Source organism: Cornus florida, unplaced genomic scaffold (assembly GCF_030987335.1).
Source record: "Cornus florida cultivar Cherokee Brave unplaced genomic scaffold, ASM3098733v1 CherokeeBrave_3.0.0_Hap2_Chr09, whole genome shotgun sequence".
In the NCBI taxonomy this organism is placed as follows: Eukaryota; Viridiplantae; Streptophyta; class Magnoliopsida; order Cornales; family Cornaceae; genus Cornus; species Cornus florida.
In genome coordinates, this window is record NW_026775579.1 from 52,247,450 (window position 1) to 52,264,466 (window position 17,017).

At 33.4% G+C, this 17,017-nt stretch overlaps 2 protein-coding genes across 2 annotated transcripts; one reads left to right on the plus strand and one right to left on the minus strand.

Annotated features, from left to right (window-relative positions):
- The first annotated feature begins 533 nt into the window (after positions 1-533).
- LOC132273916 (protein PARTING DANCERS homolog) lies at positions 534-6,325 on the plus strand. Its single transcript, XM_059775024.1, has 8 exons — positions 534-727; positions 4,421-4,545; positions 4,627-4,715; positions 4,787-4,882; positions 4,955-5,049; positions 5,122-5,162; positions 5,294-5,377; positions 5,977-6,325. The coding sequence occupies exons 1-8, from the start codon at positions 661-663 to the stop codon at positions 6,124-6,126; spliced, it is 747 nt and encodes a 248-aa protein (XP_059631007.1). The 5' UTR covers positions 534-660; the 3' UTR covers positions 6,127-6,325.
- On the minus strand, positions 6,298-8,891 carry LOC132272610 (probable protein phosphatase 2C 2). Its single transcript, XM_059773725.1, has 5 exons — positions 8,181-8,891; positions 7,731-7,892; positions 7,351-7,524; positions 6,915-7,094; positions 6,298-6,783 (listed from the first exon to the last, which is right to left on the minus strand). Exons 1-5 carry the CDS (start codon positions 8,889-8,891, stop codon positions 6,619-6,621), a joined length of 1,392 nt encoding a protein of 463 aa, XP_059629708.1. The 3' UTR covers positions 6,298-6,618.
- Positions 8,892-17,017: the final 8,126 nt, after the last annotated feature.

Sequence of the window (17,017 nt, forward strand, 5' to 3'; positions counted from 1 at the left end):
GTGAACCAATAACAAATAGACATATCATTTCTAATTACCAAATCAGATTTGGTGGGATAGACTCCCACGGTCCCAAAATAAGTGTCCCTTCTTTGGAATATAACTTTTTAGGATAATGATTTTTATTGTATTAGTAATAAATGAATTATCAAATTTATTCTTAGCGGTCCACAATGATGTAATGATTTAGTTTTTATAGGTAGAAAGATAAATTTATAATATTATAAAAATGCTAGTAGTACAAATATTTATTTTGGGAGGAATAAAAATAAAAAAGTGAACACTTATTTTGAGACATATAAAAATAAAAAGATAAATACATATTTGGAGACTAATGAAATATTTTTAAAACAAAAATAAAAATGGTGAGGGTACATACTTATCTTCATTGAGATTTGAGGACCCAAGTATTATGATTATTAGAGTATTAAAAAAATAAATAAAAACATCAACTTATGTTTTCAGGGGTTTTCTTCAATTAACCCTACATTGTAATTATGACTGTGCATTGATCTTCGCGGTTTTTTTCTTAGGATAAATAAATTTGAAACTAAGCAGGACAAATTTTGCGCCATCTCTCGCGCGCGCGCACACACAAACACACAGCAATTTTCACGCTTTCTCTCTCTCTCTACTCTAAGAAGTAAGAAGCTCTGGAAAATGGCGAATCTGAGACGTAGTTACAGAGATTCAACGCCCTCAAATTATTCAAACGATTCAAATTCAGGTATTTTCAATTTTTTCGTATTCTCCAGTTGGCTTAACCTATGTTCCATTTCCATTTCTTTCTCTATAATCTACCGTTTTCGATGTGAATCTCCCTAGTACCTCTAGTCCGGTGATTGATTTATTTATTTACAGATCAATATCTTTAAATTGGAACGAATTCTATGAAATTGTTGAGTTTGATTTAAATCAGTGATTCTTTTTACTCATTGATTTTTGTAAGATATCCACATTTACGAAGATCTGACCTAAAAATGAGGGGAAAAATATTTATTTGACAAACCTTTCATCATCTTTACATGAAACATTAGAATTTTTAGCTATTATCAGATTACCGATCTGGCGTTGGATGGTCTTGGTTTTGGCCTAGTTGTTTTTCGGATTACTGAATTTTGAATCATTTTCACGGTAATTAAATTTGAGATATGAACTTAATTTCAACTAAGCACATCTAGGTATTAATGATTCAATCATTTGAAAAATTTTAAATCTATAGGAAGATTATTTATTTAATCGACTTTGCACTAATTATGTTAAAAACGCAGTAAAAGTCTAATATATACTGTATATATATTTGGTTTGATTTATTGTTTTTGAGACTTTTTCGCATTTCGAACAATAGTATGACCATATGAGAATCTACAACCATGGAGTAAACTTCAGATTCAGAGATTTTACATAAAACTTCCTTTAAAATTAACATAAAAGTTCTGATAGCCTTTGCAATCTGTTGATTTGATCTACGACAAGTGTGGAGTTCTATACTTGTGAATTCTTACCAAATGGCTTTTTTTGTTTTTCTTTTGTATATATATATATTTTCCTGTTGAATTTGGGCAGTTTCTTAACCATTATCTGTTATTCAGTTTCTCAACGTGGGTCAAATTCGACGACCATCTTTGAACTTTTCTACCTAGCTTTTGTATTGTGTGCTTCTACTTTCTTTTCTTCAATCAAATGTAGAGAGACTATAATATAATTTAAATATTGATTAGGGCATTTATTTTTGTGACTTTTAGTCACTTTATCTCAGCTTTCTTAGCTGTTTCCTTACTAGAAATTAAAAATCCAACAGTTTTTGTGTCCATGTCTGTGTAAGTTGATTAAACGGAGATAGGAAAGTGACAAGGGTATTATAATAATTTAATAAATTTGTTCGTATACAAAGTGAATTCGGAATTGTCTTTCATTTTAAGACATAACTTGCATTCATAGGCTCCACATTGGTCCGGAGTTCGCTCCCAAAAATTTAGCCATTCATGTCCCCCCTCACATCAATTTTAACGAGTCTCTTATCCATTCTCATTCAATCAAATGTAGAGAGACTATAATATAATTTAAATATTGATTAGGGCATTTATTTTTGTGACTTTTAGTCACTTTATCTCAGCTTTCTTAGCTGTTTCCTTACTAGAAATTAAAAATCCAACAGTTTTTGTGTCCATGTCTGTGTAAGTTGATTAAACGGAGATAGGAAAGTGACAAGGGTATTATAATAATTTAATAAATTTGTTCGTATACAAAGTGAATTCGGAATTGTCTTTCATTTTAAGACATAACTTGCATTCATAGGCTCCACATTGGTCCGGAGTTCGCTCCCAAAAATTTAGCCATTCATGTCCCCCCTCACATCAATTTTAACGAGTCTCTTATCCATTCTCATTCAATCACTGCTGAAGAGTATCATCATTTTTACAGGGCGTGTCAATTTGAAACCCTCACAATATAGTCTTGGTGTCAAGGGTCCCTCAAAATCATATTTTGCAAAAATGTGACATGAAAGTGTTGTATTTTTGAAAGATAATATAAATTAGAAATATGAATATAAAACTTTTAGTCTTTGGTAGACTTAAATCTTTGGTTGGTTTTTAGTACATCAATCAATTATATCATGAGAAATAGGTATGCATCGCTGGATGTCTTTGAAGATGTGTCCAAAGACGCAATTCTTGACCAAATCAAACTATTTATACCATTAGGCACTAAAAATAATTGAGACCACACTACCCACTAAAAAACATAAACAAAAATAACTGAAGGATCTACAAAGAATCCACAAGGGGCCGATCTTGGGCTCGGGTTCGGTTCGGGCGTCCATTTTGAATTATCAAAACGGTAAGTTTTAGAACATTAAATATGTCAAATGGGGCTCTTTAGACTTTTTAGGTTTTTTTGGTGTGATAATGCATGGTTTGGAAATCCTATAATTTTTTTCACCTCTTACTTGAAAAGAGAGAAGAAAATTTGAGCGCCTTTAAATTTGAATAAAAAATCACTTTAAGGTGCTTAAATAAGTTAGTGACAACAACTTACTTCTGGCCATTTAATTCAAATATATATATATATATATATATATATATATATATATATATATATATATATATATTTAGAGGTTATGAAGAGGCAGAATCAATTTAATTTTCATATAGAAAAGAATTTTACTTGGTAAACTTTATTATCGTCATTCCTCAGATTTGTGATCTTTTAGGAAGGTATCATATGACTGCAAGATGGAAGCCCATATTTGATATAAACTCATTCTCCAAGTTTTTCAGGGGACACTTAATGTTTCTTCCTCAGTTTTCAGTCCAAAATCTTCCCATGATAGGGATGAAGGCAGAAACATTCATAAGCTTTGTTAAATAAGCGCCGAATGTAAGGTTTTGCCGAAGATCAAGGATGCATTAGTTTAATGAAAAAGTAGGGATTCTTGGATTTTTGTGCTTCCCTCCTTGTTACTGATAGTTAGACTTTTCTCTATATAACACTTGATGAAGGATGAAACTCCATTTCTTTTGTGATTTCTTAACACCAGTTTTGTTCGTATTTCATCCTCTTGTGATTTCTTAACACAGGCTTCACTGCTATTTCATTCTTCCTCTTGTTAAGGTTACATGGACTAGTGTACATGGATTGGGTATGTCCGGGTATGTGGATATGTGTTCAAGTGTCGCACCTCCTTCAATCACAATTTTTAGGATAAGGAATTTGACTTGAAATGTTTCCGAAAGTTGGATAGGGTATGCAGAGCAAGAACTTTCAGTTTTGCATCCAAAGAACTCCGTTGGTATTGCAGAACTTATAGTTTGTAATCAGCTAGAATTACCTTGTTTTCCTTGAATTAGCGTGTTAGCTTAAAATATTTAGAATTTAAATTAAATTTATTTCACTAAGCTGATCTAAAAATATGTGCAACGGCTTCTTTAATTGTATCTAGCTATTTAGATGTGCAAATATTGTGAGTTCTTTTCAACTATTTATTATGTTATTAATATACATCTTTGGAAAGTTATGTGTCATTGATGATGATTGTTGTTCTGGTCATAGGAAACTCAAAGAATTGCTGTGTTTATTTTATTTTATTTTATTTTATTTATTTATTTTTTATAGAAATCTATTAATTTTATTTTTATTTTTTATCAGCAGATTTCTTGAAAGTAGAGTTGATTTATTATGTGTCTGATATGTAACCTTGACGTTCTTTGCATTTTCTTTTTGGCATATGTGCTTCACTTTTGATGCTGTAGATATTTGTTATAATCCTGGTACTCAGAATTTTGATGTAGATATTGTTTACATGGTCTATAAACTTCTTAATCAACACTAGCTTGGAGCTGCATCAAATGCTGGCCAAGGTCAATCATGTTGTTTCCCTCTTCATCTCATTAAGTAAATATTTTATCAATTACTGCAGGTGGTATTGGGATTTGTATGATGAGGAACACTTGGAAAGATGAACAACACCCATCCTTCATCAACTTTATCACCTCCTTCCTTAGTGCAAATTCTTTCCGGCTCAACTTTGTCCCAGTTGCTCCTGTAAATATTTTCCTTATGTCTCTAAGTCTCTTTATTTTAAGGGTGGTTTATCAATCAACTCTGAAAAGTTCTATTTTATAGGATTTCATTTTCAACACCGGGGGTGTGTCAGTGGCATTCATTTTTGTGACAAATTGGGATTGCAACAATGTCTCCCCTATCTTTGGCAGGTAGTTCATTACTGTTTTTTGTCATTGACCTGTTGATTTGTGTTATATTTGATGTTATCTGTTTGATACAGAGTTCAGAAACTGAAGGCACAATTTGCACATTTCTACGTAGTTGTTACCCTCCCAACAAAGGAGCAAAATGATTCCTTTGTTCGCTCTTATTTCAAGTGAGTTCATTTATTTGTGAGGCTTATGCGCAAATTGGTTTCTTCATAATAACGTTTGGGCTTTTGGTGAAGATTTGGGATGGAGCTTGGCAGGCCAACATTTGTGCCAGTTCAAGACTTAGAGATGGGTTTTGAGAAGACTGTGAAGATAGCACATGCTCGTGGGGGTTAGACATTATTTCCTTTAGCTTGTTATAATAAGCCCTCTCCTGTAAGTCTTCTAATAGCCTATATTGCAGTATGCAAGCAGCAGGATGCAAAATCCAAATTGAAGGCCGAGGTAAGTTGGTTTTGGACTTGTTCTTCTATAACCAACTGTTTAATTTTTCTTCCCCCCCCCCCCCCCCCTTCTTTTTTTTTCACTTTCTTTTCTTGATGCACCTAAATTTTGTTGTCTTGTTACTCGCAAAGAGAGAGAAGTCGGTGCAAGTAATGGACGTTTATCTCAGGGTGGTCACGTCCATACCTGGCATTGATAACCATGATGCAAACTCGGTAATAAAATTAATCCCTATGTAAAACCCTGTTTGTATTCTTCCTTCTCTCCCTCCCACTTTTTGAAGGATTCATGCACGTCTGTGTTTAATGTCCTAATCAATTTCGCAAATAAAATTCTGTTGGATTTTGTAGAACTGCCAAGTTATATGCGACTCTGTACTAAAGGGTACATATTCTGTATGACTTATGATTCATTAATCTGCTACTGCTTATGAATGTTTCAGTCACAAAGAAAGTTTTAAATTATCAATATTTTCTGATTTATTTAGAATGATAATGTCTCCAACCCCTGTGTAGGCATGAGTTGGGAGAGGCACCATGTTATGCTTTCTATCAATGATTCCCCACTTTCTCTAGAAGAAAAACAAAGTGAAAATCGCTTTTAAATGCGCGATTCTTATTGAATATTGTCATAATCCCCGACTTGTTTTCATGATATATAGCTTATTTCTGACTTCCAAATTGTTTCAAAGTCTAATAATTTCCTAGATCCATACTCATTTTCTGAAAACAAGAGAAAGCTTGAGGTTATATTTCATAGAGATATTCTTCTCTCTCAAGAAGTTGATAACTTGCTAAACCTGTAACCTTTTCAGCTCAATCAAGCCATTGGTTCAATAGAAGCAATAGCGAAGGCATCAAAGGAATTCATTTTGGAAAATACAGACCTCTCAGCTGAAAAAGCAGAGATGATTACGAGGTTCTTCAGAGATCAAAAGTTGTACCTCGGTCCCAAAATCAATTGACAGAAGATAAGTCTCAAACAAACTTGACAGCTCATGTACACTTTTAACATCTTGGAATTTGTCTTCCTTGAATAATTTTGTTTTTGATACTGATGCTGAATTCGATTAGATGTTTTTACACTCATTTTGGTTCCGATAATATATTTTCATGTCACAAATTGAAAGGGGAAATATCTGAATCCAATTGGAAAAAGTTGATTAAGAACACTAATAAATTTGTTTAAGATTAGTAATCCTCTAGTTTGTATAAGAAAAAAATAATCAAATTTGATCTACTGAAGATAAACAAAAGTTTATCCCTATGAATGATATCTCCAAAATGGAGTCCAAAAATCATCATCACTAATCTATGTCACTGCATGTATACAAATTTATCTCAAAGGGATCGTCCCCATGGCTCTGTTAATCACCCATCTTTCTTCTTCCTTGAACTGAGTACGCCTTGTTTAAAGAGGGATATAATGGAGCAACTTCGTGTTTGAATCCTATTCCTTATTGGCTATTGCTTTGATTAACGACGAACTTTTGAAGGTTGATCACCATGACAGTTATGTCGTCAATGTTGCCTCTGCTAGAAGATAAATCTACAAGATTTCTGCAAGATTTTAGTGAATTTCGGTCTTTTAGTACTACATCGACTGCCTCCTGGTCATTTACCTGCTCCGGACCAAAAAAAAAAAAAAAAAGGTTTAGGTGTCTGCAATCACATTCTGTTCGAAACCTGTTTTTCACCTAAATTCCTTACTAGTTTTTCTTCCAAATAAAATCAACTAGTCTTAGTTCTGTACCTTATCCCACAGTCCATCAGAAGCCATAATCAGAAACTCACAATCCGAAGTTAAAGGAAGCTTTTTAATCTCTGGTTCAGAAATGATCCATTCTTTCAGATGCAGGTCACCAACAGCTCTAGAAACTGCGAGTGATCCATTAACTCTCCAAACTCCATTTCTGCAATGCACATATCCACCCTGCAATTCTATAGTTAGTTAAATTCCATTTAAAGGAGAAAGGACTTATATAGGGGAACCTAGCTATTCAAACATGCATTTATGCCCCTCAAATTACAACAATTATACGAGAACTCGACCATCAATGCAAAAAATGTCAAGTTATACAAAGTATTTGTAGTTGAGTTTTTGTATAACTGTAATTCGAGGGCTCTAAATACATGTTCTAGATAGTTTTTTCGTTGATAAACTGATTAACATTAGATAAAAAGCTTACAGAGTTTTCTATTCGGAAACGCTCATCTTCCCTACTACTAAGACGGTGATTGCTTGTCAATGCATTTGCCGTCCCTTTCTTACTCAAAACTACTCTACAATCTCCTGCATTTGCTACATGTAATTCTCCATCCTTCAATAGTACACTAGCAGCACAAGCTCCGCTACTTACACCCTATATTGCGTGTTCAACAAAACAAAAAACATTAGCATCCGAGTTGATTAATGGAAGCCATCATGATATATAATCATATAGTCCCCGCTTAGGAATTTGTAGGATGGTGCCCTTCTGTCTGCATGCGTGTGTGCGCGAACGCGTGTTCATGTACATGTGTGCGCAACATAATTTCTAGTAAATGTTGCTGTGCAGTTTTGATTTACCTGACTAAGAAATTCCTGATCCGTGACCAAGTAGCCTCCGCGTATTGCTGCTTCTAACTCATCTTCTTCTTCAAGTGCTTTCACAATGTTCTTCCCCAAATTTTCAGCAACATATTCAGCTGCAGCACAGCCACCATGCCCATCGATCACCCCAAAAAATGCCTATCAATTTAAAGATATATAATAAAGTTTTAATATCTAATACATCTTACTTATCGAAAAAAAAAAAAATCTAATATATCTCAAAGATTATACTACATGCATTAATTACCTAGAATAATTTCTAAAATTCCAAAGAACAAATTAATTTCACATCATAATTGAGATATATAAATGCTCAATAATGGTTAACATTTTGAAAGTACTTATAACTCAGTGTTGGAATGCATTATAAGCTCTCTCAAAATGTTATCCAAAAGGTCAATAACTTTAAAAATACTTGGTATATACCTGTTTCGGATCTCCCAAAATATCAAGCATAGCCCCATACCCATCTTCCATAACCTCCCTCTTTCCTTTCTTGCTTGCCAAACAGTAGTCTCTCCCTTCAACCTCAAAATATTCCTTATTGTCCAACTTTTTATTTACTTCACCAAAATCATCCCCGGGATGATAAGGAGCCGGTACAACAAGCCTTGCCGGCCTCTTCCTCAATGTGTTCAACCCCATAACCTTCTCCGGTGGTGAATGATCCGGTCCTTTTGCTATCAAAACGCCACAATTCCCTTGTGAGTATTCTTCAGACTCGAGAATTTGCCTCTTGGAGTTCTTGAGCACTTGATCATCTTCAGAAAGCCATTTGAGCCGAGATAGAGGAGTTGGAGGAGATGAAGATGGTGGTGTTGGGGAGGAAGTCATGAGGGTTAAAGGCATGGAATGAATGGTCTTTTTAAGGCCTTGTAGCAAGTATATAACAAGAGAGACTATTGGAAAACTCCATAAAAGTCTTTGTACCGATGAGGATCCTCTCAGACAGTCGGAGGCTATGTGGCGAGCCACCGCGGCCGCCTCACACGTTGAGTAGGAGCCGGGCCAGAGGCGGTCTCTGGTGCCCAGAACTCGTATCTCCGACGCCCATTTCCGGCATCTTACGCGGCCATTGTACTTCTTCTGGGAGGAGCTTGTAATTGCACCACCACCACATTCATCTGAGCTACTCATTTTGAATTTTTGGCAATATGTTTAATTGATGGCTTGTAACCTGTGAGAGTTGGAATTTGGAAATGGGCAAGAAGTGGTGTTATAAATAGGTTGAAGAATGAGAAAGTCAGAGGTGGTAATATTTAATGTTTTGTGGCTATGGGGTGATCAATTGGAAGGTTTGACCATGGAGAGAAGTCAAAATATTCAACGGTCAAAGCTCAAAATTAAAGGACGGTGTAAATAGGATGAGCCAAGGACGGTGCCTTTTGAATTTAAGGATGTGAGGGGGTGGAATTGGGCGGGTCATAGATGTACGGGTCAATGAATAATAAACGGTATTATTATTATTTATTTATTTATTTTTTATTTTTTCTCTTCAAATATTTTGTTTACGTGTTCAATGGTAATTGGCCGGACCAATTGTAGTGGCTTTCCTTTTTCTTTTATTCACACTCTTGAATGAAGATGGTTAATCTTAAAAAGGGACTGTCCATTTGATATGAGTCCTCCAAGTGATCCTCTTCTAGATTTTGTCCAAGTTCAGGCAATCTTTGCGGTTTCGAAACTGCCTAACCACCTCAACGAAAAAGATGCACCAACCCCTTTGGCTTACTGCCGTAACCACCTCAACGAAAAAGATGCATCAATCCCTTAATTGATGGCGGGTCATAAACGAATTGAGTGTTAAATAAGCGAGTCAACTCACATCTAACCCGATGCATTATTATTATTATTATTATTTTAAACAAATGACACAATGTCTTGGGTATTATACGCAATTAGATGGCATAGACTGGTTGGTTTGTTTAATTCACATAATAAATTACAATCAAACTAATTGTTACAATTTCATGAAAATTAGAATCAAACTCGATTCATCATTATTAAGGATTACAAGCAGAGAATATTTAAGGCCTTGAGGGATTGCAAAGGGCGTGTGGCCTTTTAATGTCACCAAAAGTTGCTGGAGAGTTTAATTTAAAAAAAAAAAAAAAAAAAACACACTCCACTATGGATCCAACTAGATACAACGAGCATTTATTGTGGTTTTAATTTTAACTTTGTCTAAATGGTCCAAAAATTTACTAAAGTAATAAAAAGAGGATTATATATATATATATATATATATATATATATATTATTTTTGTGTCACAATTAAAATTGACTGTTAAGTTCAAATTCAGCATTTACATGCGGGCGCAATTTTAGATGCCATCAAATTTGTGGTACATAAGAATGATATTTGTTGAATAAAATAAAATAAAATGATATTATAACTCTTGTAATCTTATGTTACCTCCTTTTTTTTTTTTTTGACTTCTTGTGCATATACGTTTCCTTAAAAGATTTAAAAATCATGTGTACAAAGGGTGTGTAAAATTAACAATATTTACAAAATAGAATATGATATCATAACTAATCTTTGACTAAAAATAAGAAAACGTGCATAAGCTCCTTAGCGTCAGACCACTGAGGAAGATGAGTCTTGCAACAATCCATTTTAGAGGTGATACTTATATTTGTGGCTTCTTTCAAATTGTACAGTCGTGTTTTAAAAATCATAAACATAAAAAGTACGCCGAACAATATGTCTATACAACTAGATAGGTGGTGACAAGACATTTTTTTTTTTCTCTTTTCTTTAATTCAAAAAAAAAAAATAATAATAAATAAAAAATAAAATGAGGGAAGTTTTCTGCTCTGAAAAACTAATGGCCTTGGAACAGTGTTAGTTTCTCCTACACTCAAACCATTTGTGATCATAATGTCACGATTCCATTCCTAACGACGTCATGAGCATAGAAGATACGCATGCTGGTTGGCTAAGAATATTCATTGACTGGGAATGGTTCCAGGGAAAGGGCGTGCAGGACCACAGGATGGTACCTCTTCAGAGTTCAGGCAGGTCGACTCGGTTCAGTTCGAGGTACTTGTCGCTGGTCGTGGACTTGACTATGAAGAAGGGAGTTGGCCATCCCTGCACAAACTGGTCGGGAGCTGGAGCCGTTCCCCTGACGAGGCCATGGCAGGCCGAAACCAGTCAGCATGTATTCTTGGGAGGGCAGGTCGTGGTGGCTGACCAGGGCGCTTGCGCGAGCTGAAGCAAAGTCTTTGGTGCCGCACGGGCCGTGCCGCTGCGCCAAATCTCTAGGCCCATGACAAATGGTATCAGGCGACATAACGTGGGGTTGCGTCCCGAAGAAGTGGGCGTCCCTTTAGCCCGAAACCCTATCATTGGGCGAGTGCAGCCTGGGGTTGTACAAGGAAGCGATGGTGGGCAGACGAGCATACCACTTGGAGGAGAAAGACTTTGGAATGTTGGACGCAGCGGAGTCAGCGTCGCACTGCGACGAGGGCGTCGCAGGATTTGGGTGGGGGAGAATGTCACGATCTGATTCCTAACGACGCCATGAGCATAGAAGATACGCATGCTGGTTGGCTAAGAACATTCATTGACTGGGAATGGTTCCAGGGAAGGGGCGTGCAGGACCACAGGATGGTACCTCTTCAGAGTTCAGGCAGGCCGACTCGGTTCAGTTCGAGGTGCTTGTCGCTGGTCGTGGACTTAACTATGAAGAAGGGAGTTGGCCATCCCTGCATAAACTGGTCGGGAGCTGGAACCGTTCCCCTAACGAGGCCATGGCAGGCCGAAACCAGTCAGCATGTATCATTGGGAGGGCAGGTCGTGGTGGCTGACCAGGGCGCTTGCGCGAGCTGAAGCAACGCCTTGGTGCCGCACGGACCGTACCGCTGCGCCAAATCTCTAGGCCCGTGACAATAAGCCAACTTCAAATATTACCACAAAAGCTAGTATACACCAGTGTTGCATTATAGTAAAAAAAAGTTGCGTATCACTCTTCCCGCCAAGTTATTAGAGAAATTAACGTTGAATTATATTACTAATATAATTCAACGTAAATTGTAAGGAATAATTAGTTTCTCCTATATTGTTCTTTAAAAAATACAATATTAATTTGTAACTGATAAGCTCACATGGTATATATATATATATATATATATATATATATATATATTTTGCGAGTAGATTTGATATCAAATTGACCCACCTAAAGTAAGCTATTTTTCTTTCATATTTATTTATATTTTTATATTATAAAAAGATACTTGATTCAATAATATCATGACATATATATCCATTGTAAGAAGAATGTTTTTCCTTATAAAATAAGGCATAAAATATTGTTCTATGTTTTTTTGTTGTTGGATAGAAATATATGAATTAAATTTGACTGCTAATAAATTTTCAATTAATTTATTGGATGGATAAATTAAAAGTGAGAGAGTAAAAAATGACAAGAGTGTAGGAGGCAAACCTAGAAGGATAATAAATTAATTACAAATTTTAATTTCAAAAAGTGCAGTATAAATTTTTTTGTAGTTCAAAAAAATTTTGTGCAATTAACTTTACTCTCATTCAATAATTTTAAAATATTTTTAGTTAGGTTATCATTATTTTCTTGTTAGTCATATTTGTAAAATTTCAGTTGTTTAGGGGTCAAAATTTATATAATTTGCGAACCTTTTTTTTCGGGAAAAAAAAATCTTTGCGGTTTTTTTTTGACGATAAATTTGAAACTACACGCAACAATTTTTGCGCCTTCTCTCTCTACTCGATCTATGTGTGTGATTGTTAAGAAGTAAGAAGCTCTCGAAAATGGCGAATTTGAGACGTAGTTACAGAGATTCAGCGCTATCAAGATTATTCAAACGATTCAAATTCTGGTATCTGGTATTTTCAATCTTTTCATGTTCTCTAGTTGGCTTAACCTAGGTTCCATTTCTATTTCTCACTCTACAATCTACCGTTTTCTTTTGATTCGAATCTCTTTAATACCTCTGGTCCAGTGATTTATTTCACTGGTTGATTTTGTAAGATATTCACATTTAAGAAGATGACCTGAAAGTGAGAAAATATTTTTATTTGGCAATCCTTTCATCATGTTACATTAAAAGTAAAAAATTTAAGCTATTATCAAAATTTTGATTGGGTGATGAATAGTTTTGGTCAAGTTGTTTTTCATATAACTGATTTTTGAATCTTTCTTCGGAAATTCGATCTGAGATGTGAACTTAATTTCAACTAAGCATGTATTTCATTTTTAAAATTGTGAATCTATTGGAGGATTATATTTTTAATCGACTTAGCATAAATGAGGTTGAAAACACAGTAAAATCTTGTGCTGTCTTTCATTTTCCTGATTTTCCTAGTATTTTTCCCACTCATGCATTTGTTTATTTTATTGCCGGATTTCACGTTGTTATTATTATTATTATTATTTTAATGTAATTGGTTGTGTTGTATGTCATTGTTTCATTTCTTGAGGGCGGTATGGTCTTTTACTGTGGTCAAGGTATAGAGGTGATTTAGTGGTGTGAAGAGGGCATTTTAGTCCAATTGCATGGTCACACATTTGACCACTTCTACACTTGACACATACACCTACACTTGGCTACATATTTTGCTTGTATTTGACAGATCATTGCATACAAGTGACATTACACCTTGATAATTACAGCATTTCTTTCTCCTCTTTTATTCCTCCTTCGGCAGTTTTCCTTTACCATTGTTGCTTCCTTTGAGCTCAATTTTAAGAGCTTCGTGATGTGCATTAAAGGTTCCCTTGTGAATGATGAGTGATCTAGAGAGGGAGATCTTTCTACTGATATAGGATTTAAACCCATTAGGCTGGACCAATCATTATAGACTAACACATGGACGAATTTTAATTTGAAACAAAGACATACTCTAGGAATCCATTTCTAGATTCTTCTAAATGTAAAGATATTATAGCCCATTTGTCTCCTTTCCAATTCGTTCTCTTACCCAAAAACTGTTTTGAGTTTCTTTCATTTTGCTTTTGATTCTTATGGGTTTAGATTCACTGTTAGATCTTATTGCATTTTCATTCGTTTGCTTATTGGTTCAAAACTTGATGATGCCGCTCTTGCTTTTGATTCGATTAATTGATTTGAAGTTTCCAGTTTTGTTTAATGACACCAAAAATAGGCATCTTGAGATAGCCATTGCACTGGTGAATTTTAATACGGTGTTCGAATTTGCTCTTAGCGGACATTTGATTTATTGATACATGTCTATTGTACCCAATTCAAATTCACCAGTGCAGACTCGGACACCGTATTGATTCTGGTGTTTTACATCAAACCTGAGTCATTAACTGAACTTAATTGTAATTAGGGATTTTTCATATGCTGCCTCGATTTACCATTATTTAAATGTTCATCGATATTATTGTTGTTATCATTATTATCTTCTCTGTTTGAATTTTTTTTTAGTCCCCCTTACTTTCAGATTTTGACTCTGCCCCTGAACGTGTCTCATTGTGTTGTGATAGGCCTTGACTCATTTATTTAGCAGGTTACACGAATTGAGTCGTGGTAGCTTTTGTTAATCACGTTATATTTGTGTCAATGTTTCTTAACAAAAACGTTAATTATGTACGTAGTGTTATTAGAAGCTAAATAATTAAACAGAAATAAATAATATTAGTGTTGCTGTATCTTGTAATGAATTTCATGCAGAGGCCTCAAAATGTGCTTCTACATTACTACCTAAATAATTGACTTATGTAGAGGATCAAATGGTGTTGGACAATTCAATATTATGCTTTTCATTTTTAAAAATATTCTGATCAAATATTTTACTAATAAAAAGTTATTTTATTTATTTATTTTTTATTTCACAATTAAATGTGACTGTTAAATCCACAAAATTCAGCATTTACAATTTTACATGCGGAACGCCAAACATTCTAGAGAAAAATGCTTCTCTTGTTTACTTGAGAGAAGAGAAAGAAGGAAAGGAATACAAAGTGGACTAGGCATTCCTTCAAGTTCATGAATTTATGTTTGTTCAAAATTGCCCAGAAAGAATAGCCTAAGAATGATATTTATTGAATAAAATAAAATAAAATGAAATTATAACTCTCATTGGTATAAGAGTTATATTGATAAATTAATATCCAAAGTCATATCTCACCTTGCTTTTTGTGTTGACAAATTATAGTGAACATGAATAGTGTACAAAATATATAATATTTATAAAGCGGAGATGATATCTGAGTTAATCTCACACGAGTGCCGATTATTGAGGATGTTGAGTCTCACAATGACGGTTTTGGAAATTGTTGATTTTCATATGTTTGGACGACTTCTAAAAATGACGGTTTTGGAAATTGTTGATTATTTAAGTGTGTAGACGCATTCTGAAAATATTTTCATAATAGGGTGGGTCATGACATGACAAAATTTATTTTTCTTTTTTTATTTCACTCAATCACACAAAATAGAAAAGAGGGATGCTCAAAACATGTTTGGTTCAATTTATTTTTATTTATTTAAAAAAAATATAGTTTTCTGAAAGTTTTGAAAAAACTAATGACTATGTACGAGGTATGTATTTCAAATGAGACCTTTCAGAATGCGTCTATACATATAAGAATCAACAAGTAATTTCAAGTATTACCCTCGAACTACTACATTTAAATGTTGAAATTAAAAAATATAGTGAATGAGGTTGATTCGGTCAGCTTGTTGATATATATTTTATAAAGATTTCAAAATGGATTTTTTGTTTTTTTTGTCATTGACAAAAAATTCACACACTTTACTCTTTTGAAGATTTAAACCATCATTATCTATTTTGAAAAGTAAAAAAAAATAACGTTGGGGCACAAGACCCTTGGTCTAACTGTTAACCCATTAAAAATGGGTCAATTTAATTATTTGAAAGTTTTTAATATCATAAGATGTTTATGACACATCTCATATTTTTGTTGAGTTACTTGAGTTGATATATTTGGTTACATGTCATTATGGGACTATCTAATAATTTCTCTACGAGACAGAATTACTATAATATTAAAACAAAAAGAAAGAAAAGTGTGCTGGTAATTATTTATTATTTATTTTTTTATATACCTAAATTTTCACTTTGAAGAACAATACTTCTCCCATGTGTACAGGAGTAACACTTTTTATATGTGACATGATATAATTGAATTATATTAGTAAATTTTTATTTTATTTTTCTCTTTATGTATCTACATTAGTAGATTTTATATATGTTTGACGTACTTAAAAAAATATATATATATATATTTTAATTTTTATATTATAAAAATATACATGATTTAATGATATCTTTATATATTTGTTGATATATTTGTTGTAAGGAGAATGTTTTTCCTTCTATTAAAGGCCGCAAATATTGTTTTATTTTTTCTGTTATTTTTGTAGATAGAGATATATGAATTAAATTTGACTCGCGTTAATGGATAAAATCCTAATAATATCAGGATATGCTTCTACGTTTTACTCTCACACTCTCACTTTATATCTATCCATCCAATAAAATTATGTCAAATGTTTATAAATTAATTGCAAATTTGAATTTCAAAAGGTATAGTATAACATTATTATTATTTTTTTTTTAGTTGAAGAAAATTTTGTGCTATTAATTTTATCACTCATTCAATAAACTTCAAAATATTTTTACCCCAATCCGCAGAATACCGTGAGCTGGAGCCTAAGCGGATTTTTTTTTTTTTTCATACATACATCTTTTCTAAAACTTGAACCCCTGACTTCCCTTGGAAAGTAAGAGGTTGATACCACTAGGTCACTGGCCTGTTGGTGGTTTGTTTTTTTTGGAAAAACCCAAAAATAGTTTATTTGAAGTTTTTTTATAAAAATAAAATTCATTAAATAAAAAATATATTGTTTAGACACTCTTTCTCCAATTTTTTTTTTTTTTTGGGCCAAAAATACATTAACAAAAATATTTTTTACTTTAAATTTAAAATTTCTGCCACAAATAGTGCATTTGGCCATTAAGGATTATTCGGCTTATACAAATAGTGCTTTAACGACTACAATTTAAAAAAAAAAAAATTTAAAAAATCAAATTTTAAAAACTTTTTCAGATGAGCAAATGGGTATTTATTATATAAGATGAAAAATATAGTCGTTAGGAATATATCTGTTAAAAATATAACCGCTAGAAAAAAGTTTTTAAAAATTTAATTTAATTAATTTTTTTTTTTTTTTTTTTAGAGCGAAAATTTGGAGAGCGTGACCTAGTGCATATTTTTGGAGAGTGAAAA